Below are 26,558 nucleotides of genomic sequence, written 5' to 3'. Positions count from 1 at the left end.
GAAATCATGTAATTCTCTGGAGAGAATCCTGTTTTCAGATGTTTTGAATTTCCAGATCTGGATGACTCTTAAATGTATATGATTTGTTCTAACAAACATTTAAACACTTACAGAAAAAACTGCACATTCAAATGATAACATTAGGGATTGATTTGATTAGAATATTTCTCTTAAAACATAGACTAGAACGTATTTCCCACGTGTGATGCCATATAGTTTTGAATTTTTGCATTATGTAAGATTGGTCCCACCACCTCTTGAGACTTCTCTTTCCCTCCCCCCGGCTCATTATGTAACACAAAACTAGATGGTTGGACAGGAGAAGTCTCATTAAGGTGCAGTTAAGGGTGAGAGTAGTTATCAGTAATTTAGGGCAAAATACATTACGGGGATGCTGTTGCAATTATCCCAAACTCAAGTGTGTTGAACACAGTAAATTATCAGTTAAGGTTTAAAAAAAAAAAAAATTCTCAACATGGTAAAGCCTTAACTCTGCTTATGATGACTGTGGGGATGAGAAGTGGGGAAGAGAAGAAAAATAAATGTCTTAAAATTCAGTTTAATCTGAAACCACAAATACTAAAGACCTTATTTGTAGTCATTCAGGGCATAAGCTGATGTTCAAAGCTTTTGCATTATTTGGTTAATCCTATTCAGGGTGGAAAAAAGGGTGACACCAAGTGCTAAATTTCTTAAAGGACCTGTTTAACTAATTTTAACTCTGAAACTCATTAACAGATTTACTTGTAAATTCCCAGAAAATTTATTCTATGGAGTAAATGCTGTTGTTTGGGGGAGAATAAGTGGAATTTTTCATACATAACAGATTTTGAATCCCTGCTTTAAGTGTAAAACCGAACTTTAATTGTGGAGCTGCAACTAGTGTCTCCATTATACAAATAGAATGTATAAATTATAAGTACATCAGCAGTGGTTTCTGGAAGAGGTGAGTTTTTTATGAGGTTCCTGAGAGTTAAGGCTTGTTCTGAATATTTTATTATAGTGAGTCAGGGCTTGTCTGTACAGAAAAAATTACCAGTATAATTATACCACTATAACTTCCCATGTGGACAGGCTTACTATAGTTTAGCTTGTTCCTGTTTAGCTTTGGAAGCAGTACAGGTTAACCTGGAAAAAGACCCTCTTATGAGGGTGTCCATGTGGGAGTTATAGCAGTATAATTAATTGTAACATTACATTGTCCTGGGTATTCAAACCCTCAGAGACAAGTTTGGAGAAGTCCTTTTGGGCTAGTGAGTCCTTTTCATAGTTAATTTTTAAAATCCACAATATTGGCTGCAACACGTTTTGATAACTTGTACCTTTCTTTGCCTGTGTGTTAAAAGGAAGAGCTGGCCTTTGTCTTTGAAATGCTGCAGCAGTTTGAAGATGCCTTGGTGCAATATGATGAACTTGATGCCTTGTTCTCTCAATATGTTGTTAACTTTGGTGCTGGTGGTAAGTGCTTTAAATCAACAAGTGAATGCATGCAGCAGATTAGTTGGTTCCACTCCCTGTTCTGCTCAGGACCAAATTAAAGTAAAACAGGGGCCCTAGGCTCAACCTTCCTATATGGTTCTGCGACACCCTTTCCTGGGGGGGCAGCAGATTTCAATTAAGATGCATGAGACACTTCATGATACTTGGAGCTATTGTTTCATGCTCTCTCCAGGTTCAGACAGGCAACAGTTATACTCTGGGCATGTGTTCAAGCTTTTCTTTGCATCAGTGAGGTCTAGAAACATAATGAAAGCTGAGATTCTGGTCTCATGTGACTCCAAGAACTGGGGCCCTAGCCATGGGTCTAAAGTACCTATGTCTTGATTTGGCCCTGGTGCTGCTGCTTCTTCCCAAAGCTTGTTGTTGAGTCATTAATAATCAAATCTTCTTGCATGCTATTTTGAAGGCTTCCCGTTGAATCTAACGCTATTTTTTTTAACAACATGCATGATTACAGGCTACTTTAGACATTGGCTAAAAGGTGGTTTTCAAATTAGATTCAGTAAGAAATTCTAGACACTAGAATTATGCCATGCCCAGTTAATGCATATGTATACAATTCTTTCCTTGTATATTTAATATAAATTGTTTTCTACAAGCAGTATGAGACTTGAGTTCATTTCAGTTTGTCAGTAACATGGGACACATACCTTTCGAAAAGTGTCAAGTAATGTGAAATCAATTATTTTGTATAAGTAAGATGTTATATTTCATAATACAGCATAAGATGTTCAGATATGACTGAGTGTAGATGTAAAAATAGAAAGATGTATGGAACACTTAACAAATAACTTATCATGAATTAGTGGGATAAAGGCAGATATGACTAAAACAAGGGGGACACCTATCATGGTGAGGTGTAATTAATGGATGCTCAGGCAGCTAAAGTTGCTCAGCTTTCTATCTGTAATTTCACTTGATTTACTTTAATCATCCAGAAATGCATTGTAAACCAATTGTCTTATTGCTTATAGCTGTCAGGTATTTAGTCAGCATTTTGAAAATTGGCTGCCTACTTTTAAGTATCTAGAGTAAGTAATGGGAGATGTGGCTGCTTATATAGGTATTTGAGTTAGTTTGGCACTAAGGTTGTTGTGGGGGTTTAAAAAAAAAAAAAGCCTTTAAAGTAATGGGTTTGGACGTTAACTGTATATTTGTTTACTTAGATGGAGCAAACTGGTTGACGTTTTTCTGTCAACCAGTGCGGAGCTGGAATGGATTGATTCTCCGTAAACCAATAGATATGGAGAAACGAGAGCTAATTCAGAATCAAGAAGCCACTCTCTTAGACTTGCGCAGTTACTTGTTTTCTCGCCAGTGCACGCTGCTGATCTTCCTGCAGAGACCGTGGGAGGTGTCCCAGCGAGCACTAGAGCTGCTTCACAACTGTGTGCAGGAGCTTAAGCTACTAGAAGTGAGTTTGTGTAACACAATTCATTATGTAAGTCACATCTCTTGTTTAATAGTAGAGGTTTCTGTCCAGTTGTCAGTCACCGCTGACACAATTAGCACTGCTAGTGTACGATCAGTATAATGGTGTAAAAATGTTTCCAATGGTGATATTATAGCAATATTACATATATATTACTATGTTTTAAAATAAATATCTACCTGTGAGGATCGTGACCTGTGTGGTGGGAGGGTCTCAGAGCAGGGAGTTGAACCAGAGTCCAAACATTTTCACAGCGGTGAAACAGTCCTGCAGCCTGAGCCATGTGGGCCCAAGTCAGCTGGCATGGGGCAGTCATGGGTTTTTCTTTGCTGAGTAGCCATACAGATGGAGACTGCATAAAGGTTTGTTTTTTGGAGGTAGTATTATGATGTCTTGTATTGTTAAAATGTTCTGGGCCTGATCTGAAAAACTAATATAAATTTACTATGAAGCTGATAGTCATTCATATGCTTCTTTCCTGAATTCATTACCAATGTCATGATCTATAACCAATAATTAACTTATGTGGTAACAAATGTATAGTTGTGTGGGGAATAGGGCAGGAAGGCTATCTTCTTGATATGTGGGCCAGCAGCTCACTTCAGAACAGCGTGCGTGTGTGAGAGAGAGAATCTACTACTATATCTTAATGTTGTACCATGGCTTTATCAGATATGCTGGGGGGATAAATTTTGACCATCCCCAATGTATATCAGATGACCAAAGTTAAGTATTAGTACACTCATCATATATCTGTTTTCAGGAACAGTACTACGTCGTCATGGGAAAATGTCTTCCTGACTTGAGCTTGAGATTCATTTCATATTAGTCTTATCCTTGCTGTTGTAACTGCAGATACTATTCTTAGTCAAAACTAATCCTTCTGATTGTTTCTAAGATACCATGGTAGTGAAAATTTCATGAGATGATTATTAGTTGCACTAAAAAACACTTCCTCTTCTCCACCTTAAATTTGATGCCTTAGAATTTGAGTCATATTGGTCATGTATCCTAACACAGAATAAGTAGGAGTTCCCAATGTATTCATACCATTTGTTTAATATGCTTTTTTCAGATTTTCTCTTATTCCTTTCCAAATTGAGCAAACCTAGGCCTCATCTACACTACAATTTAAGCTGATGTAACTTACGTCACTCAGGGTGTGAACCCCATCCTCCCTCTCTCACCCCCCCCCCCCGGAGCAACGTAAGTTTCATCAGCTTAAAGCAGTGTCTGCACAGCGCTATATTGGCAGGAGATCTCTCCTGACGGCATAGCTTCCACCTCTAGTTGAGGTGGAGTAATTATGCTGACAGGAGAGCACTCTTCCATTGGCATAGCGTGTCTTCAGACACACTACAGCGGCGCCAATGTTGTGGTAGTGTACACTAGCCCTCAGTCTTCTGAATCTCCTTAAATGGAAGCTACTTCCCATGCAGTGCACCTCTTCCCCAGTCTCTCAAGCTATGTCCTAATATGATCAAGCAATTATTCATTTCTCAGTTACCTTTACTGTTCATCTTCAGGTCTCTGTTCCTCCTGGAGCTTTGGATTGTTGGGTATTTTTGAGCTGTTTAGAGGTCCTACAAAGAATAGAAGGCTGCTGTGACCGAGCACAAGTAGATGCCAATGTTTCCCACACAGTTGGCTTATGGAGCTACGCCACTGAAAAGGTAATCAAGCTGTTACATTTCAGTTATGGAGATATCACTTGAAATGTGCCATGGCTCTGTGACAAACTGGGACATGTTTTATTGTGAATCTAGAAGTTCTTTAATACACCGATCTGTAGACTAACCTGGTAGTACTGTGTTGTGCTACTTGGCATAATCAGGTTTACGTTTTTTTCTATTTCTTCATTGGGAGGCAAGGGCTGGGAATACTTAAGCACCATGCTCAGGTCTTTGATGTAGAGAGAGAAAGAGAAGTGCTTCATGTTTCTAAGCAATGACTGCTCTAGCTGATCTGTAGTGGTGCTGAATTAGCTTTGAAATGAACCCATGAAATCTGTCAGCTGAAAGGAGGAGGTTACTGTGAATGTGTTGCAAGAAGACAAACCCTGAGCTGAATGAGAGCCTTTCCCCCTCCAAACTTTTTATTTATATTTTGATTTTTCCCCAAACTTCTTATTTATTCCAGCATATTATGGATTTTGTAGAAATCTGGTTACAATATAGAAGTTATGGATGTTCTATAATTACAGTAGAAATAATTGACCCTCACCGTTGTTGACAATGTTAGCTTCAACAGCCCACTTATCTGCTACTTTCCCAAGTTGCTGGGAACTTTCTCACATTTTCTTTTTATTAATTACTATTTTTACTTCGTTTATAGTGTGGTACCTCCTAAAACCCCCCATCAGGATTAGGGCTCCATTGTTGTACATGCTGTATAAACATAGGAAGACAGTTCATGCCCAAAAGAGCTTATATCCTAAAAAGGCAAGACTAAAGTCATGGTAAAATTGAAAAACATACAAGCAAAATAGTCAAGGAGGTGATAGGTACATTAAGCTATTTACAAATCATTGTTACAATGTATAACTGTTTATATTAAAACTTTTGGGGGATGCACTTGGCTTTGAAATAGGGTTGAGGAGATAATTGTTGGAGTACAGGTGGAGTGGATATGATAAATGGGGAGGGAGAGGTTAGTCTGTAGAAGGATTGCAGTGTAGGTAGAGGTATGGAGTGAAGAGGACCAGAATCAATGGCAAAACAGAAAATGAGGTGGGATTACGAAAAGTCCATTTAGAACTATTAAAAGAAAATTAGTCCCATACAGTGTGAAATTTACTACTTCAGGGGGGCAAGACAAGTAATGAGACCCTATTGTAAAATAGGTTGGATAACTTGTTGATCAGTAACCTCTGTTATGCTAAAATGACAATCTAATTCTTCACATCAGAAAATAATCACCAGGGTTGACCTTCAGTCAGACAGCATCCTTTGACACAGAATTTAGCAAACTACCCCCAATTCAGTCCCATAATGATTGGTAACTATTCACCTACATCTTTAACAGCACTGTGTTGGTTAAAGGCAGCCCTGCTGATCATCTCTATTCAGGAAGAAATGTTTCACTTCACATACAGCATTATATAAATAATTAGATGTGTTATGAGTTTTCAGCCTGTACATCTACCCAATCTGTACATTGGAGGCTCTGGACTTCATACAGTTGTGTGGTTTAATTTTTTTTACTGAAACACAAGACACTAATTTATAATATTATGAACCTGGTATTTTAAATGCACCTGACTGTTAGTAACTGCCAGACCAATCAAAGTTGTTCTCTATACATTTAAAAAAAACCCAATCCCCCCTCCCCAAGCCTCTGGGTTTAATAAGTATCAATATTTCAGGTGTTGTATAAAAATAAAAGTGCTAAGTGTTTACATTTTTAATGTCTTTAATACCAAAAGTTGTTGACTCATAAATATAATTTAGTCTTTGATAAGATTCCTTTCAGCTTTTCAAGTAATATGCTCAGCCACTTTTAGAAGGCTCTCCTGTCTGTCCCATTTTAAGGAGGAGACCATTTTAATGAAGGCTTTATAAGTGGTGTAATATGACAACAGTATTTATCCAAATATCCTGTACTGATCTGTTGGGAGTCATGATGTAGAAGACATTTGTTAGCAAGGTTTTTTATACTGATATTCGTAACTTTTTGGAACACATTTATTGCTTGTATTTATTTCCATAGCTAAAGTCCCTTGGTTACCTGTGTGGACTTGTGTCTGAAAAGGGACCAAATTCTGAAGATCTTAATAGAACGGTTGATCTGTTAGCAGGCTTGGGAGCAGAGCGCCCTGAAACAGGTACTACCAAAACTCATATGTACTTTATGTAATACCTTGCAATCTGTTTAAATATGTGGTGGCTTCCCTCTTAGATTAGCTCTTTAGATGGGGAGAATTAAATTATATTCTGTAGGTAGATAAATGTACATGTGATACTTTGGGGGAGAGGGGGAAAAGGGGGAGCATATGTTCTTTAAGAGTGGTATAGTGTGTGGTTTCTTTCAATTTTTTTTTTTTTTAAATTGTAATTATAACCCTTTATTGTGGATTGTGGCTTTCACAGTATATATTCTCTTTATCAACATTATGAGGTGCCACAGCAGACATTTCTGACCACTCTTGGTTCTGAATTATACATTACTTCTATTACTGCTCCTACAACAAGCTTTAAAATTAAGTCAGTTTGAGAATGAAACAGACGAATCCTAATCTGATATTGTATACCCTGTATGTAACTAGGGCTATAAAGTGACATAACTGTACTGTATTAGTCAGAACCACATAGATTTAGTTGGCTTTCTGTTTCTGTATCAGGCTGAATCTCTAAACAATTCATTGAAAAAATTCCAGATGTTAAATATCTCCTAGTACAATTAGTATATTTGTATTGTTTGCCAGATGCTGAGATGTAATTCTACTTTTGCAGGTGGGATAATGAGTGAAAGGGAATCCAGCAATATGCAGTCTACTGCAATTCCATTAAAAGCGAGTTTTCCCTCTTATAATTGTTGACTTGCTGCAGTTGGTAGCTTTTTTTCTCCTCACCAAGTGTTTGGAGTGACATAAAGAGGTTAAATCAAACAACTTTTTTTAAGTTCCAGTATTTCAGACTTTTCTAGTAGAATGCAACACTTTAAAGTCATTTGAGAGACTAAAATACCATATAAAGTACAGACCTGAAGAAGAGCTCTATGTAAGATCAAAAACTTAGCTCTTTCACCAACAGAAGTTGGTCTAATAGAAGACATTACATCACCTATTTTGTCTCTCTAATATAAACTACAGAAGCTTCTCATACTGTTTTTTTATAAATCCTATAATGGGTAAGTATGAGAAGTCTTAACTTTGCTAAGATACAGGGGAGTATCTAAATATAATTTTATGTTCTGACAGATTTTGGTGAATGTGATCTAGAACACTATTTTTAGAACAGTGTAGGGAAGTTTTCTTAACTGCTGTAATGTCATTTGAATTTTGACTGGAGCAGCAAATGTAGCGGTCAGTAAAACAAATCCTGTTAACTAGATATTTTAATTTGTAATTTGTAAAAATAAGATTACGTTACCTAAATATTCTGGACTATCTTTAAATATAGCACATAATATAAAAATGTTCTCTCTACATTTGATTATTGCGTGTTAAAACAAAAATCTGTTTGTAAGTCAGTATCTCGTTCATTTTATTTTGAAGCTAACACCACACAAAGCCCTTATAAGAAACTCAAGGAGGCCTTATCATCTGTGGAAGCTTTTGAAAAACACTACTTAGTAAGTATGGCATATAAGTGTTTACACTGTAGTAAATATACATATTGAAAATGATGAACATATGTATATTCATGGAATGGTTAAGGCCATCATTTTCAAGCCTTGGGTACCTAATGTTAACGTCTCAAATCTGTATTGTGGCACTTATGCAGTCTGACGTTCAAATGTGCACACTGTCATTTAGTTAGGGCCACGGTATGTAGTTGGGAGCCTAACATTAGGTACCAGGTTTTTAAATTTTGGTTTAACTTGCCTACCTATTACTATGGGGATGTAAATGGATTTGTAACTTTATAGGTTCTAAAAAAAAATTGGCCATACTTTCAGAAACTATATATCATTCTGAACTTAGATTATACGATCGATAAGTTAGATCTGTTCAGGAAACAGTTTGATGTTTGCATCCAGCTTTTCAGGAAGTTTTCTTAAGTGGTGATCTGCAATGGGATTTTTTTTCCTGCGTATAATGTTAGTCCCATTGAAGCTGATGACCCTCAGCATAGGTGTAAGGGTTGGAGATAGCATATCTTGTTGAATGATAAAGACCTTAGTTGTGTGTTAAAGAATCATAACTTGTTTTGTAACTTGGTATCTCCTTTTCTCTATTATGAAGCCACAGTAATAATTCTTCCATGAGCTGTAGCTCACTTAAAGCAGGGCAGTTACAGCCCAAGGTTGGGGTTTTTCCACTTCTAAGGCAAACCAAACGAGCCAAACAGAGCAGACTTTGGTCTCACCCACTGGCTAACCACAAGTCACACAAGCAATTTCCTTGGACACTCCAGTTTCCCAGTATCTCCACCAGTGCCACTCGTTATGGAGATAAATGGTTATGAAAACCAATACCCCAGTAAAAGAAAAAAGGTTCTCTCGATCCCAAAGGATCAAGCCCCAGACCCAGGTCAATATACAAATCAGATCTTACCCACAAATCACGCTGTTGCCAATCCTTTAGAATCTGAAATCTAAAGGTTTATTCATAAAAGGAAGGAAATATAGATGAGAGCTAGAATTGGTTAAATGCAATCAATTACATACAGTAATGGCAAAGTTCTTGGTTCAGGCTTGCAGCAGTGATAGAATAAACTGCAGGTTCAAATCAAGTCTCTGGAGTACATCCACTGTTGGGATGGGTCATTCAGTCCTTTGTTCAAAGCTCCAGTGTAGCAAAGTCCCTCCAGAGGTAAGAAGCAGGATTGAAGACAAGATGGAGGAGCTGCAGCAGCTTTTTATGTTCTCTTGTCATGTGGTCAGTCTTTCTTGTTCCAAAGACAAGCTGTGCATCACATGGCATGGAAACACCTCAGAGTTCTGTCCATAGGCATGTCCCTGCATACCTTGCTGAGTCCCAAGGCGTGTCTGCCTTCTCTCAAAGGGTCAGTTGTATAGCTGATGGCCCTTACGGGGCCATCAAGCAGGCTAGGCAGAGCTGACACCAATGACATCAGATGAAGTGAGCTGTAGCTCATGAAAGCTTGTGCTCAAATACATTTGTTAGTCTCTAAGGTGCCACAAGTCCTCCTTTTCTTTTTGCGGATACAGACTAACACGGTTGCTACTCTGAAACCAGTAATAATTCTGTAGTTATATTTGTAAGCTACTTTGTATTAAGTCTGACTTCACATCACCCAATTTTTTTTTATGGAAAAGCTCCCTTGTGCCTGAAACTTGTACATTCTGTTAGGCCATTGACATTTGGTATGGAAGAGGTTGAGGGAAATTGAACAAGTCACTTTTAAAATGTGACTTTTTTACGAAATTGAAAAAGGGCACAATTTTTAAAGTATCTCAAAAAAGGTTTGGTCTAAACACTTCAAATTTGATGTCTTACATTATTTCTCAGTAAGAACTAATGCAAATTAGTAAACTAGTAAATTTGTGGAATGATGATGCAAAAATTTGAACTGAACTTCTGAGAGCTTTGTAAAGGTCTCTACTAAGCTCTGAGATCTTGCAGAATTTAAGAAATTGTAAGCTAAATAAATGCCTGCAGAGCTTGGAAGTTACATTAGTGAAATTCCTTTGTTCTTCTGGCTACACAGAACTTGTATGCATTAGAAATTCAAATAAGGAATTAGTGCACACTGTAAAAGTGTATATACTTCCAACCTCAGTTGCATCAATAATTTGAAATTAAAACACATTCATATTTTTATAACAAGACATTTCTGTTTACTGACAACACAAAAATATCAAGATATCTATCTAATCAAAATTAGAAAAGTAAGGAAATTTCTGACTAAACCTAAGAATTATAGATGTTGAAAAATTTGGAAATAGTCACATATATTTTAAGCAACGTTATGGGTTTTTTAATTTTGAAAGTCAGAAAATGCTGAGCTACAACTCCACGATCTACTTTCTCGGATTCTGGAGAGTGTCCTAATTAACAGAGATTAACAAGTCACAACAATTTTAGAAACTCTTCATATCAAGTGTAAAATCTACTACACACACGTTGGCTCCTATCTTTTGTGTGTATATAACTGAGGTGTCTATAGCCAGTATATCTATGGTTGACGATGTAGGGATATGTTTGGTCTGTCTCAGCAGTTCTCAAAATGTTTTAATGGAGTCGTCAGAGCTGACATTAGACTTGCTGGGTCCCAGGGCCAAGGTCCAAGCCCCACCATCTGGGGTTACAGGCTTGGGCTTCAGCTCCTCTCCTCCCCTGCCCAGGGCAGTGGGGCTTGGGTGGGCTCGGGCATTGGACGCCCCCTGCTGAGGTTGTGTAGTAATTTTGTTGTCAGAAACGGGTCACGGTGCAATGAAGTTTGAGAACCCCATCTGTAGGGTGGGCTAAAACCATCTTGAGATGTTACTGAGAGAAAGGCGGGGTTTTAGTCTATATATAGAGACTTGACTAGGAAGATCTTAATTGTGCAATGTTGAATGGGAAAGACTCTTTAGACTCTCTGTGGGAGGTGAAATGTTGCTGAACATAGCTGGAAGGGAGGGTTGTGTTTCTAGCCTGTATATGGATAGAATGATACAAAATGTTGGTATCTGTGGCCCAGAGTGGAGGAGAAGCCTGAAGGAGTTGGGGTTGCCAACATGTGATATATGTGGTGGTTTTCTGGTTAATGTGTTTCGGGGGGAGAGGGGTCTTTAGCCATTTTGAAAATTTAGCTGGGGAAAGGGACGGGGGCTAAGGAGACTGACCTGCAGGTTTTGGCTGTGCAGGGAATGGGGCTCAAGGTTGGTTGTGGAACCTTAACTCTGGGTTGCTTGTCTTCCAGCAGAGTGCCTCAAACAATTTATTTAACTGTATAAATGTCTTAAAATATATCCATGTACAACTATAACTCTTAGTTCTTTGTTTGGGAATTGCACCTGTTGATTGAGGTTCCTCTTTCATTCAGATTAAACTTCTTTCAGAATAGGACCAGTTACGTGATCTCTCTCACTCCAGCAGTACATGCACACATTTCCAAGTAGTGCTGCATAATATGTATGATTAGAACCCCAAATGACAAGGCTCTTTTACAAACTTTTAATGATCTTATAAATGTGAACAGGATGCACAAAGATCTAGAGGGTAACAGAATACGGTCACCTAGAAATGTAGTCACTTTAAAAATGAGTTAGAAAGTAGTTTCAAGTACATCTTGTACAACTACATCTGCCCTTAATCCCTGTCATTTTTTGTGGTATTAAAATCTCGTCCTATTTTTAAAAGATGTTTTTCTTTCCTCTATTGCTCTGTGTAATACCGACGTAGAGGGTTACTGATTATACAGGGGAAACAGTGATGGCTACTTAGACGCAAAGTGTTACCAGGTGTTGAAGATCTGCGCTGCGCCCCCCCTCCCCCATCTTTCTCCAATTTCTTTCAGTTGTAGTAGTAATTGTTAAGTCGTTTCAAGACATTTTTATTTTAAGATGATTGTCCCTCAAATAAACTAGCATAATTGTGTGGCATTTCCCTTGTGAAGCATCTTGTGTACAACTACTAAACAAAATGTTATACAAAAATCAACAAATAATTATGTTCACTTTGAACTGTTCATTGGGGTTTTTGGTTTAAGAATGAATTCTTTTCTGTTCCAAGTTTTGCACTTGTTAAATTCTTGTTTCTTTACCTTTAAACAGGATCTGTCCCATGCCACCATTGAAATGTACACAAATATTGGAAGAATCCGCTCGGCTAAACTCGTTGGAAAGGACTTGGCAGAGTTTTATATGTAAATGAATTTTTTAAGAATGTCTTCTAAAAATACCATAGTGTTGAAAAGCTTGGACACAGTCTGTAAGGGAAATTAACTGTATTCTGAAAGAAGCATTTAACAGAATATTTTTAATAGTCCAGGTGCTATTAATACAAGTATTCTAAATTGGTTTTCTTTCAGCAATAAAATACATAATACAGAAAATTAACAAGATACACTAATAATCTGTCATGCCAAACCACGGTACCCAAAATAATAGTCAGGCAATCCGACGGCTAGAATAAACTTATGCTGCTGGATTTAATATCAAAGGCCCCGAAAGCAGTGAGTAGGTGATTTCTCCCCCCTCCTCCTTTTTTGGGGGGTGAGAGGGGAGAGTGGGGGAATAATAAAGATAAATATTCAGATGTGCTGAGTAAGCAGTTAGGAGTGAGTTTTTGGCTCTGAGCCCTCCTTGCTTTTGTTTTTATTAACTGGCTGATGATAGCTGTATCCCTTGCACCTACTCTAGGCTAAAAAGCTTTCAGGCATGTTTTCTAATGTGATTTCCAACACTTACTATATGTGTTAATGTAAGTTTTTATTATTAATTGCAATATGCTCAACATTAAATCACACTGGAAGGTAAACCAATGTGCAGTTAAGCTCCGCTGAAGAGATTTCATTAATGCTTCCCAGTTTTACATTTCAGGGAGTTTCAGAGTAGGGCGGTATTTTGGTTTGGTGTTTGGCCCCGTTATACTGGAATGTGTTTCTCTTGCTGATGCATCATAGCTAATCATGACCCTCATACTATGGCTGGAAGGTCTGAATTCACTCAGGTTTTGGCCTGAAGGACACGAGAGAGACCATTTAATTACAAAATAGTTCTATATGATCCCTATCTCCCCCATTCTTCCCTCCCCCCAGTTTTAGTATACTTAGAACTTGTTGAATAAGCGTATTTTTAATTATAAAAATGAGACATCTGCATCACACTAATGAACCCCAGTGGGCTGGCAGGGGGAGAACCTTGACTTTGGTTCCTTTGTTTTTCAAGACAGATTTGTGTTTGAATGCTTTGTGTAGTTACTGTATAGTATTTCTAACTAAAAATAATTTTTGGCTTTGGGTGAAATGCATAAGCAATCCCCCAGTATACGGTGTTGGCAAAATCAATATCGTGATCATTCATTACAATACTTTATCAAGTGCATATTCAATGAGTATATCTCAAAAAAGTGGCTGCTTTTTCAGTGTCGTTAACTTGCTAGAAGTTTGGGATATATGTGTCCATGGCATTCTGTTTCACCTAGATCAGGTACGAACTATTTGTTGTTTATTTTCCAGGAGGAAGAGGGATCCACAGAAGGCAGAGGTCTATCTTCAAGGAGCACTAAGAACTTACCTTGCTGAGGGCTGGGCATTGCTTATCACACATACAAGAAAGCAGTTAGCAGAATGTCAGAAACACCTTGGGCAAATTGAAAAGTATCTTCTAAAATAAAGAAATCTGGAAAGTTCAGATTGGAGTACTGTTGACATGTATATTTTCTGACCTAAATCTGTTGAGAGGCTGGAGAGAGTCCAGTCAGTAGCCAATGAGATTAGTCTGTTGTTGACTTTTCTACAATCCATTCAATGTCCTTGATCTCTTTATACAGGTTTTTCTTATGTTTCCCTGTTTTGCATTCCAACATCGGAGTCCTTGAGACAGAGTTGACACAGCATAGATAATGTGATCCATTATATTAGACTAACAAATCTAGTGTACACATTTTCTGTTTGCACTTGTAGCAAAGGGTATGTTAGCCCTAAAGTTTGTATAATGTTACTTATTTTTGGTCCAATAAACATCACACTATATACAGTTTCTGCCTACACATTAACATAGTGGAGGCTAAGTCCAACTGATTTTCAGTTAGATTTAGGGTCCTAACTGCTGAGGTCTCCTCTAATAATGGGTCCTAGGCTCCCAAGTCACTTGAGCACTTGAAATTTTTATTGTGTATGTTTCAAAATGTGCTCTTACAAAAATGCTGTTGAGCTAATGATTATGTAGTCTTAGTGACTACTGTACTGCAGCAAGTCCCTGTACCCCAAGAACTCCAAGAGAATATAAATTCCTTTCTTATGATTAGTTATGGTAAGTGCTACTATCACATTTGGCGGATTCTCAGAGCAGAGTTCTGTGCATTAAATGTATGGTACACACCAATAAATTATAATTTAATCAAATGCTAGAGCTTATTTAAAATTTAATTTTTATCACAGTGTAATGTAATGCATCAATATTTTGGCCATAGAGTTCATTCCTCTGTGGTTAGTAAAGAGAGTGAATTTTCCTCCAGTCAGTTATGTGTTTGAGACACTGCATTTTGCTACATAAAAAACAGACTACGTGTGGTGGATAACTTTATTAGATCTGCAGTAAAATAAAAAGATGCTTCTGTAGTGGGCTTTAATGATAGTGAACCCTTCCATTGCTTTATTTTCTAATGGGAATGTCTGTTGATGCTAAAGCAGCTTATCCAGTGTCTGGAGAGTAGAAAAGCAGTAACTCAAAAATTCATCAAATTTTTTTCCCCACCAAAGTGTTTCTGAAATGGATTGTAGTTCTTTCCCCTCAGTTCCTTAACGTGGTATGTCAGCTATCTTCAAACAAGCAGTCTTTTAGCCAGTGATGATCACTTAACAGAAGATGAGCGACAACACTTCTGCGAAGAAATTTTAAATTTTGCCAACCAGGAAACAGAGGGCAAAGGTGAGACTAGATTTAAATATTTGACCATCTTATTTCAGCTGATCAGATCTTTAATCTTTCTTTTCAAAAGGAGATAGTAAGTTTTTCTGATCAGAGCTCACTGCTCTGTGTGTAACTTCTGGACCACAACCCCCATGTATTCAATTATTTTATTTGATTTAATTTCACTTTTATCTGACAAATCGGGAACTTTTTCCACCTCTCACCTCAAGCCCCTCAAAAGTTTTTAGGGACGTGTGTGTTTTTGGGGGTACTTTTTGAGTGATTTTTTTTCTCCAGTTCTGCTATAGTAGTCCGTTTTTTTTATGGCTGCATCTACACTAGCATATCTTGTATCTATAAAATTAGCTACTGGAGCATTGGTATTAGTGATATAAGATGTAATGTAGACCGGGCATGGGCATTTTTATCAGTGTTGTCTGTCCCCGTCTCTTCGCTACAACTCCCAGCACTGCTTCAGCTAGTGAAGCTCCACTAGTAGTGAAGTATAGCTATGAAGATTGTTAGTGTGGTAAGGTCTTTGTTTTTTCAGATGTTTTCTGCTTTTTGTGGTCTATTAATATATATCCCTTTCTTTTTCTGCATATTGTTGTTCACCTTCTCATCCCCTGAGTTTCAGCTTGTTTCAGTAGTCACGCATGCTCCTGCACAAGTTTGTCCCCAGAAGGGCAGAAACCAATATGAAACTGTCTGGTGGTAACATGGTTCCAGTTGCTTTAAGCGGTAGTTGCACGTAGATGTGACCTAAGTATTCTTTAAGTCTGCTAATGCCCAATGGCCTTTGCTTGGTTGCAACATAAACAGAACCTAACTATCATCATCTTTGGCTATCCCTCGAAACGAGGATGATGTCTGTCAAAGGGGTTCATTGGTGAGGTTTTTAAGTGGCTGAGGAGCCCAATTCTTGCCCTGTAGATTTTCCCACAGAAGTGACCGGTATAATCTTGTAGGAGACATAGTTGTTGACTGGACTGTTATGCCCTTTCTTTCCTCCTTTGTCGCTTCTCTGTCTCATGAGCACATCTGTTCTCCTCAAAGTGAGCTGTGTCTTGGTGTATGGTGTGGCGTCACTTTGTTCTGTTCCGTGCCAAGTCCTCACAGTTTGTTGGGTTGATGCCTCCCTTTTTAAGACGTACTTTCAGTATGTATTAGAAACGCTTCTGCTGCCCTCCGCGAGCATTTCTTCCCTGACTTAACTGAGAGAAGAGTACTTACTTCAAGAGGCAAGTGTCAGGCATACATACACAGTGGCCAGCCCAGCGGAGCTAGTGTTTCATGACCTGCACTTCTATGCTGCTGATGTTGGCTGCAGAGAGAACACTGATGTTAGTATGTAGGTCTTCCCAGCTAATCCTGAGAATCCTCCTGAAGCAGCGCTGCTGGAACCACTCCAGCCGCTTGAGATAACGACATCTGTAGATTATCCAGGTCTCTCACCCATAGAGAAGGGTGCGGATGACAACTGCCTTGTAAATCAAGACCTTGGTACCTGTAAATCCCTATCATTGAAGACTTGTTTGAGTAGTCTTCCAAAAGTTGCGCTGGCAAAGCGGATTCTGTATTCAATTTTTGTGTCAATGCTGGCTGTTTGGGAGAGGTGGCTGCCAAGACACAGAAAATGGTCCACATTTTCCAGGGGTTCTCCGCTGATCGGATTTGTGGAGTACAAAGAGTAGTTTGTGCAGGTGAGGGTTGGTAGAGTACCTTGGTTTTTCCAATGTTGAGAGAGACCCAGGCTGTGATAGGCATCTGCAAAAAAGATTTAAGGCACTTTGCAGGTTGGCCTTGGTGTGTGCAAGAATGATGCAATCATCTGCCTACTGTAGGTCAGTGATGCCAATTCTCATGACCTTAGATTTTGTTTGGAGACATTGAAGATTTGAGTATTGTATGGATCGCCAACTTCTCAATCCTGATTCCGTCAGGACAGCAGTCGTGAATGGGAATCAGGATCACGGTAAGGTAAATGGAGTAGAGTGCTGAAGCAATGACATAGCCCTGCTTGACACCAGTGCAAATGGTGAATGGTTTGGTCTCTGAGCTGTTGCACAAAATGGTGACAGTCATCCCATCATGGAGCAGTCAGATGACGGAAATGAATTTCTGTGGACGGCCAAACCTACATAGCATCTTCCGTAGGGCATCACGATTGATAGTCAAAGGCCTTGGTTAGATCGATGAATGTCGTGAACATTGCTGGTGTTGCTCTCTGCACTTCTCCTGAATCTGTCGTACCATGAAGATCATGTCTATTTTGCCTCCAGGTGACCTGAAGTCACACTGTGATTTGGGGAGGAGTTCCTTGGCAAGTGGGAGGAGGCAGTTTGGTAGGATCTGGGCAAGAACCTTCCCTGTGATGGAGAGGAGAGCAATACCTCTGTAGTTCCCGCACAAAGATTTCTTCCCTTTCTTGAATATTGTAACAATGTTGGCATTCTTAGTCAGGTGGAATTTCTTCGCAGGTCAAGATTTTGTTGAGGAGTTGGCAAAGTTTGTGCTGGAGCATTGTTCCACCAGCTTTAAAAACCTCAGCTGGGATGCGGTCTGGGCCTGGTGCCTTGTGATTTTTTTTGTCTAAGTGATGGCCTGCCAGACTTCCTCAAAAGATGGGCGATTGCAAGGTGTTCCATTGCTCAGCATTCTGGAATAAACTCGATTGTGTCTTCAGAGACCGTGGATTAGTAGGCTCTCAAAAGTGTTCCTTCCAGTGTTGTTTAATAGCTGCATTGTCCTTAAGGAAGGTGAAGGAATCCTGAGAATGTAAGCGGGTTGGGCCTTTGGGGCTTGGCAAATATATAGCTTTTGTTGCTTGAAAGAAGCTTCTCCTGTCATCCTGGTCTACGAAATCCTGGATCTGAGGCCTTCTCTTTCCACCACTTGTTTTTGAGGTCACATAGCCTACTGTGGCTTTAAGCAGGTGATAGGTCTCATGTTTTCATTTGTTAGAGGAATCATTTTGCCAGTTACAAAATGCATTTCTTTTTTGTTGAATTAATGCTAGGATTTCCTCATTGTTTTTGTCAGACCAGTCTTGGTGCCGATGAGTGGAATGTTCTCTGGTTTCAGCACATGTATTGTGAATGGTGTTTTTAAGTTGATCCCAGTGCTCTTGGATGTCAGTGATGTCGGGCAGGTTAGAGAGTTTCTCAGACAGATGTTGCTGGAACATCTCACAGCTGTCTTGGCCTTGAAGTGCTTTGACGTTGTACCGCTTTCGCTTAGTCTTTGGGTGTTCGTGGTGTGGTGGAGCGAGTTGCAGGTATGTGACTGATCTTACTAATTGATGGTCTGTCCAACAGTGGTGGGCATTTCTCCTTGTTCATGTTGTATGGATGTCGGTATAGTCTCGGACTCTGACTATAACACAGTCAAGGAGGTGCCAGTGTTTGGACCGAAGATGTTTCCAGGTGGTCTTAAATTTGTTACTCTGCCTAAAGATGGTATTCGTGATGAGCAGGTCATGCGCCACACATTTGCTAAGAAGAATACCACCATTGGGGTTTACATTTCCCACCCCTTCTTTGCCTATTGTGCCTCTCTAGAGTTGGGAATCCCATCTGTCTCTAGCATTGACATCTCCCAAGAGGATGAGTTTGTTGGCCTTAGGTGTGGTTGTGAGGACTGCATCAGGAGTTCTGTAAAACTGCTGCTTATTGTCTTCCTCATCATTGAGTGTTGGGGCGTATGCGCTGATGACCATGGCATATTGATTGTTACTAAGCTTGAGCCAAAGAGTCATGAGACGCTTGTTGATCCCCACGGGAAGCTGTGGGGAAACTGGTGCACAGGTGGTAACCACACAAAACTTTACAGGAGGAAAACCCTGACCCAGTGGCAAGGAGATCCAAGACAGCCAGGGGCCTCTCTCCTCTTGCAGCCCTCATCCACCTTCACAGCTGCAGAGTACTAGAAGGTCCTCTGTATGCACCCGATCAACTGTTGAGGTCTTTTGATGTTTGGACCACAGTTAGTCAGGAGCCTCACCTCAGACCTGCTTGTTAAGGGGGACACTACCAGGAGTATAAAAGCTCTGAATAATATAGCTCTGAGGGTCTTTAGCCCACGCAAGCCTCACCACCACAACAAGGTTGCAGGTCCATCAGGGAGGGGTTTCGTCTATACCACAAATTGGAACCATGTTGTAACTGTAGTATAGACAAGCCCAAAGGTGGTGTGATCTGGAGTCACTGGGGATGTTACTTGTAAACAAAAATATAGTAATAAACAAGATGATTACCAATTCTATGGGATTTTATAACCATTTTAAGAGAGCCAAGTTTTGAGCCCTCAGTTTCTGCTTCTATGGAATTAGGTGCAGCTCTGAGAGTAGAGGATAGAGCCTGATAGCATCTGTAACTCTGAATTTCCTGGCTTTTACAGGCTTGTTGTACTGTCAGGCAGTGGATACTTTACTATAATGTATGTTTCTGTTTAGTTTTATAACTCATAATAACACTATCTAAATTCTGGTCTGTCCACTTTTTGTAATGATATTACAAATGGTATTGGGCTGAGAGACTTTTGGAAGCACTTCTTAGTTCATGCATTATTGGCAATAATGGATGATGCACTAATTAACATGTTCAGTTGAATACCAGAAAGGTTCTTTAGTTTTTCCTCACCTTTCTACTTCCCTGTTGCCGCTACCAGGGCAGCTCACAGTTCATCTCCGACCATCTTACACCCCCTGATTTACCTTTCTGCCTTTGGAGCCCACTCCCTGTAGCTCTGAAATCATGCTCTGCAGACTGTTGTCCTGCCTTCTCTAGTGTCAGCCTTGTGCTCCCCTCTGGCTAATGGCTTTTCTTCTGACTGCCTTGATAAATATTTGATTTTCTCCTCTCTACTCCAGCCTGTACTTTGTCCTCAGAAGCATTTACTATGATTTAAACTCCGAGCACACTTCGGGGAAACTTTTTTTCTGAAGATATACTGCTCATCTTTCAGAGTAACAGCCGTGTTAGTCTGTATTCGCAAAAAGAAAAGGAGTACTTGTGGCACCTTAGAGACTAACCAATTTATTTGAGCATAAGCTTTCGTGAGCTACAGTTCACTTCATCGGATGCATACTGTGGAAAGTGTAGAAGATCTTTTATACACACAAAGCATGAAAAAATACCTCCTCCGCATAGCTTATCTAAAGTGACCACTCTCCTTACAATGTGTATGATAATCAAGGTGGGCCATTTCCAGCACAAATTCAGGGTTTAACAAGAACATCTGGGGGAGGAGGGGTGTTTAGGAAAAAAACAAGGGGAAATAGGTTACCTTGCATAATGACTTAGCCACTCCCAGTCTCTATTCAAGCCTAAGTTAATTGTATCCAATTTGCAAATGAATTCCAATTCAACAGTTTCTCGCTGGAGTCTGGATTTGAAGTATTTTTGTTGAAGAATTGCAACTTTCATGTCTGTAATCACGTGACCAGGGAGATTGAAGTGTTCCCCAACTGGTTTTTGAATGTTATAGTTCTTGACATCTGATTTGTGTCCATTTATTCTTTTACGTAGAGACTGCCCAGTTTGACCAATGTACATGGCAGAGGGGCATTGCTGGCACATGATGGCGTATATCACATTGGTGGATGTGCAGGTGAACGAGCCTCTGATAGTGTGGCTGATGTTATTAGGCCAGCAGGAGAGTGGGTTTGTGTGTGTGTGGGTGGGGAGGTGTGTGTGAGAGAACTTGGATTTGGGCTGGAGATGGCCCAACTTGATTATCATTCACATTGTAAGGAGAGTGATCACTTTAGATAAGCTATGGGGAGGAGGTATTTTTTCATGCTTTGTGTGTATAAAAGATCTTCTACACTTTCCACAGTATGCATCCGATGAAGTGAGCTGTAGCTCACAAAAGCTTATGCTCAAATAAATTGGTTAGTCTCTAAGGTGCCACAAGTACTCCTTTTTGCTCATCTTTATGTACATATTTCTTGATATTCTGCTTAGATTACAACAGTGAAGACACCTTGGAAATACCATTGATGTGTCATGCTAGGCCTGCTTCCTAGCTGAAATATATATATATATATATATATTTTAAGTGCCTGTCACCGGTTGTTTTCTGGCATCTAGCAATTATGTAAGAGTGAGGGGAACCTGACCTGGTGCAGAGAGTGGCTCCAGGCACCACTCTGATCATGACTATCATGAGTTTACGTTTGCTACGGTGGTATGTCCTCTGGAATATTCTGTCATGTTAAATTAACTGTTCAGGTGTACAGGAGCATAAAGAATAATAGCCCAGCATTAGTCTTATGATACTGTGCTGCTTAGATTGGGAAATGTTTGCTACATGAGTAAGTGATTCTGAAGAGGTTGAATGAATAATAGATCTTGCTATGGGTACATCTACACTGTCCAAAAAAAGTGCTCTGAGATCCACTCCCCTCACTGGGTTCCAGAGCCTGGGCTCCAATCCAAGTGAGAATGTCTACACTGCTATTTTTAGTCCTATATAGCAAGCCTGAGTCAGCTGAGACTCATACTCGTCAGGGGTGTGGAGTTGTTTTTTTCTTCAGTTTAGGTGTACTATACGGCTTAAAAGCTATTGACACGAACAGTTCCTTTGTCAGATTTTCTCACTACAACTGTATTTGAGGCAGAACTAAAGTTGTAACTTTAAAAAACATTTGTTTTTAGGCGTCATCAAGAATTTAAAATTTTTTATTCCGTTTAGTTTAAGAGGAAGATAGTGTTTTGTCTCTTTGGTATTGGGGGGGGAACATAGTTTTTAAAATGTCTACACTTTTTTAAAAAATGGATTACTGTAAAGGCTAACCTTGCATTACCAAAAGCAGAGTGGAATAAAATACCTTGTTCTTGTCTGTACTTCCAGGTCAAAAGGTTATACTGTCTATGTATTCCTTTGCACAGTTGAAAACTCTACATTTTGACCCTCCAAATGCTGTTATCCATGTGGGTGGAACACTGTCTATTGAGCTGACTTTGCTGAGCCAAATGCCCATCCCAGTTGAAGTGGATCAGATTGCCATCAATGTCCACTTCAGCATTGAGAAAAATAGTTACCGGAAAACAGCTGAATGGCTCACTAAACACAAAACTTCCAACGGTATTATCAGCTTCCCGAATGAGGTTGCCGGTTTCCCTTTGTCAAGAAACAACTTGCCAGCACTGGAGTTATATGAAATGTACGAAAGGAGCCCTTCGGATAACTCTTTGAACACAACGGGAATAATCTGCAAAAATGTGCACATGCTACTGCGAAGGCAGGAAAGCAGCTCTTCTCTGGAAATGCCCTCAGGGGTGACTCTAGAGGATGGGGCTCACATGTTAAAATGTAGCAACATTATACTGGAACCAGGGGTCAATACAATAACATTCAGAACTCAGGTATGTTTTTTACAATTGAGTCAGCATAGCACTCATGAAAGAGAAGATTTAAAAGCACTAACTAGAGAAGGGCATAATGATGGCTAGTGCTATCCAGTGTTGCTCCCCTGCCACAGCTTTGCCAATGCAGCTTAACTCTTCCTGGCTCACCCCTGTTATTGCAGACCTTGGCCGATCATGAAGAGAGGCTGCTAACTCTGCTAAAGTGTGTGGTTGGTTCTCTGGTGTGCAGAAATGAGAGACTAGAGTGATCCCACCAAACTCATTTTAAGTCCTTTTTATTTATCCAGTTATCACTTTCATAAAAATAAAACCCTTATCTAACAACTAGAATTCAGATGAGTATTACATCTGTCCCAAACTGCAATGTTCATTGTCCATCATGTTCTAGAAAAGGTAAGATTCTCTTGTTTCATAGTCAGACTTGCTCAGAGTAATGCATAAAAGGTTCCAGGTGGGGAGGTGTTTTTCTTATTGTGTTCTATTACAGGTAATCTTTTTTCCAGTGTCCGTATCTGCCAGATTTAGCTGTAGCAATACATAATCACGTTGGTGGTCGCTTACTTCCAGAGTGTGGTGTGATAGCAGCTATAGTAATCATTGCATACAAAAAGAGGTTAAGATTGCAAAGTCAACCACTTGCTCTTAAGAAATGTCAGAATTCAGGTTGCTTGTGTAACTTTAATTCTTCCCTGTGAGTATGACATTCTTTAGCTATGTTACCACATACTCTTTTCCTCAAAGGATCTCCGTCTCCTTCATTGCAGAAGATGGAAGGTATGTAGTTATTGAAGGAGAGAGCTGCAAGAAGAGAAATATACAGGTACGCCCAGGGCCGTCCCTAGGGGAGTGCAGGGCCCGGGGCAGAAGTGACGAATTCGTCTCTTCCGGGACTGACCACGCCAGCCAATCACACTGGCCTGCAGGGCCCCCCAAAGCGCAGGGCCCCCCAAAGCGCAGGGCCCCCCAAAGCGCAGGGCCCCCCAAAGCGCAGGGCCCCCCAAAGCGCAGGGCCCCCCAAAGCGCAGGGCCCAGAGCGTTCACCCCAATTTGCGCTACACAAGAGATGGCTCTGGTTAAGCCAATTGAATATTGCCAGGAAAACTGGTTGTATTCCTGTCTCTGCCACAGATTTTTTTTATATGATGCTGGGCAAGTCACTTTAAACCAAAATTCTTAAAGATGGTCACTAGTTGTGTGTGCTTTATTTTCTGGATGCCCTACTTGAAACCTCTGGGGCCTGATTTTCAGAAGTGCGAAGTAACTCAGTTGCAGCTGAAATCACTGAGAGTGTGTCTACACTGCAATTAAAAAGTGCCAGCTGACTCTGGCTTGCAGGGCTGTTTATTTGCATGTACACTGCAATTAAACAGTCCCTTAGCCTGAGCCCAAGTCAGCCAGCATGTGCCAGACACCATTTTTTAATTGCAATGTAGGCATAACTTGAGAGCTGTGACGCTTCATACCTCTAGTAGTAAGGTAGTATGGACTGAAGGAATGAGTGATGGGGTTAGGAGGTCCTGAGTTCTAATCCTGGCTCTGCCACTGACTTACTGTGTGGCCTTAAGCAAATCACTTAGAAAGTCAGTGTCCTCACCTGTAAAATGGGAATAATAGTTACTGACCTGCCTGACAGGGTGTTGTGAGGAATAATTTGGTATGTCTATATAGCATTTAAAATATTCTGAAAAATGCGTATTTCAGAATGCAGCCTCTTGCAAAAAAATTTTTGCCTTAATCATGTTGTGCTTCAGTTCCCTGTCTGTATGTTTTAAAAAAAAATAAATAAAACAAAAATCTTCAGACCTCCAGAGAGGGGTGTTCTTAAACTTGGATACTACAGTGATGAGCACACTGTAGATAAACCACGAGGAAATGAATAATTCTATCTTCAGTGCAGTGTCTCGATGGTGTGCAGTAAATAAAGCATGGGGCAATGCATTGAGTATAAAGAAATATTGAATTTTTGCCTCATTTCCTGAGCGCTGCCCGTCCTGTATACTGAGTGAGGCGAAGGTCCTGTGGATAAAACAGTATGATTTTTGTAATTATACACTGCCTCGAATTAATGTTGGCATTTCCTAAGGTTTTAGTAGTTAACTTTGCAACCTTATACAGAACTGAACAAAAGCAAAACTATAGATTATTTTAAAAATTGAAGGTTTAACAGTGCTGGTCATGGAGGTTTTTTCCAATGTTCTCATAATGATCTGTGTGTTACTCCACTACTCCTGAGACTCAAATTAATCTTTCACTTTTCCATCCCCTTCTCTCATTCTGTCACCATCTCAACATGTAACTTTTCTATTTAGCCTACAGGCTAAGGGCAGTCTGTGCTTTAGTTTTTCAGTCTCTGCAGCATTGAGACAGCAAGCACGAGAGATGTGCTCATACCGGGGCAGGCTGGCACTGTGAGCCTGTATAGGTAGCACTTATCTGCTGGAGATGCAAGTTGGTGCAGCAGGTGCTTGAATTGAGAGCTGGCAACCATGTGATCTGTACACTACCTACTGATCTAATTTTTAGGTTTTTGAATACCTCTTGTGAGTAAGTGACAAGACATATTTAGTAATAAAGGCAGTGCAATGCGATTTGGAGATTTCAGAGGGCTAGGTGGCTGCAGATGCAGTTTCATATAAAATTGGATCCAAGTCTGAAGAACCCGAGTGGGAGAAGGCTGGAGGAGATTAGTGTGCACAGTGTTTTTGGCTTCATGGATGAGGAAGCAATCTACTAAACTGTGGAAGAAGAAAGATGGAATATAAATGAAGATACAATTTACTACTTGAACTATTCTTTGTATCTCATACTATGTATATTTCTGGTGGCCAATATTATAGGAGGGACAGTTAACTTCCTAATTCTCTTCCTGTAGTGAAGGAGAACAGCAAGAGGGAAAATTGTGCTGTTAGATTCCTTCATGCTGAGTGTAGCACCCAGCACCTATCCTCTTTTCCGAAGAACAGGATTTAAATTTCTAGAACTGACAGTATCAAGTAACTTAGATACCACTTGGTGGTATTTTCCTTGAAAATATATTAATTAGAGGTGGAATGTTTATAAAAAAAAAAAAAATTGAGCACGCTGCTGTAGGATGATGGCTTCATATTCGATCCCTTACTCCTGTTCGATAACATAACAGGACAAGGGATTTAAATGAAGGGATTAGAGAAACCTTTCTCACTTGTGTATGATGAAGGCCATGTCTACACTAAGCATAGCTGTACTACTGTAGTGCCATAATGTAGGTACTCCCTATGGCACTGGAAGGCTTTTTTTCCATCGTTGTAGGGAATCATCTCTCTGAGCTGTGGTCACTAGGTTGATGGAAACAGTCTTCTGTCTGCTGAGTTGCGTCTACACTGGGGCTTAGGTCAGCCCAGTTACGTTAGTCAGGGGAAGCAACATACCTGTGCCGATCAAAAATTTAAGTGTAGACCAGCCTAACAACGGCACTGAGGGAACAATAAAGGGGAAAGAAAATGCCCCCCTCCATATGGGATGTATATGCACTCTGCTTCGTTTGCAGGTTTTTAAACTGAGCATAGCACTTGCTTCATACTAAATTTGCAGCAGTCTCTCTTAGCCATACTCCAAACTGAACCTCTTTAAATGTATTCATTCTAAAGTTTTATAGCAGGTCAGAAAATGTTTTCTACATTCTTTGGATCCCCTCTCCTATGACTCCTAGGTTTACATTACATGAAATCTCCCATGACATTAGCGCATAATGTGCACTAATGCTTTTGTCCAGTTACAAGCTGGAAAAAGTGGCGAGAAAACACTCAGATGGTGAGGCTTTAAGGTTATAATTTTGGGGCAGGTGCAGTACCACTAACTTACAACTGAAAAATTTTGAATTTGAGTATTCGCTGTGAGACAAAAACCAAATGCTTCAGGCTGCATAGGGTTTGTGTATTATGGGTTAATTCCACATCAGATGTGATGTGATATGGCGCACACAACACAAATCTGTACATTATGCTTAAGAAAATTAGGAGGATTTTTTTAAAAAAAATCTGCTCTACCTTGTGAAAAATTCAAAATACTAGATGTCTTAAAAGTCAGCA

General features: G+C 39.8%; 1 protein-coding gene across 3 annotated transcripts in view; it reads left to right on the top strand.

Moving 5' to 3' along the window:
* TRAPPC10 (trafficking protein particle complex subunit 10) overlaps positions 1-26,558 on the top strand; it is a 97,103-nt gene that overhangs the window by 37,559 nt on the left and 32,986 nt on the right. For all 3 annotated transcript variants that reach the window (XM_084611941.1, XM_084611942.1, XM_084611943.1), the window contains 9 exons: positions 1,347-1,458; positions 2,667-2,914; positions 4,459-4,605; positions 6,641-6,755; positions 8,148-8,224; positions 12,317-12,408; positions 13,723-13,863; positions 15,024-15,136; positions 21,974-22,488. In XM_084611941.1, the coding sequence (XP_084468067.1) occupies positions 1,347-1,458; positions 2,667-2,914; positions 4,459-4,605; positions 6,641-6,755; positions 8,148-8,224; positions 12,317-12,408; positions 13,723-13,863; positions 15,024-15,136; positions 21,974-22,488 (1,560 nt within the window). The remainder of the gene's footprint in view (positions 1-1,346; positions 1,459-2,666; positions 2,915-4,458; positions 4,606-6,640; positions 6,756-8,147; positions 8,225-12,316; positions 12,409-13,722; positions 13,864-15,023; positions 15,137-21,973; positions 22,489-26,558) is intronic.

Source organism: Lepidochelys olivacea (assembly GCF_965140295.1).
Source record: "Lepidochelys olivacea isolate rLepOli2 genome assembly, chromosome: 1".
Lineage (NCBI taxonomy): Eukaryota > Metazoa > Chordata > Testudines > Cheloniidae > Lepidochelys > Lepidochelys olivacea.
This window is presented reverse-complemented; position numbering and strand designations above follow the sequence as displayed.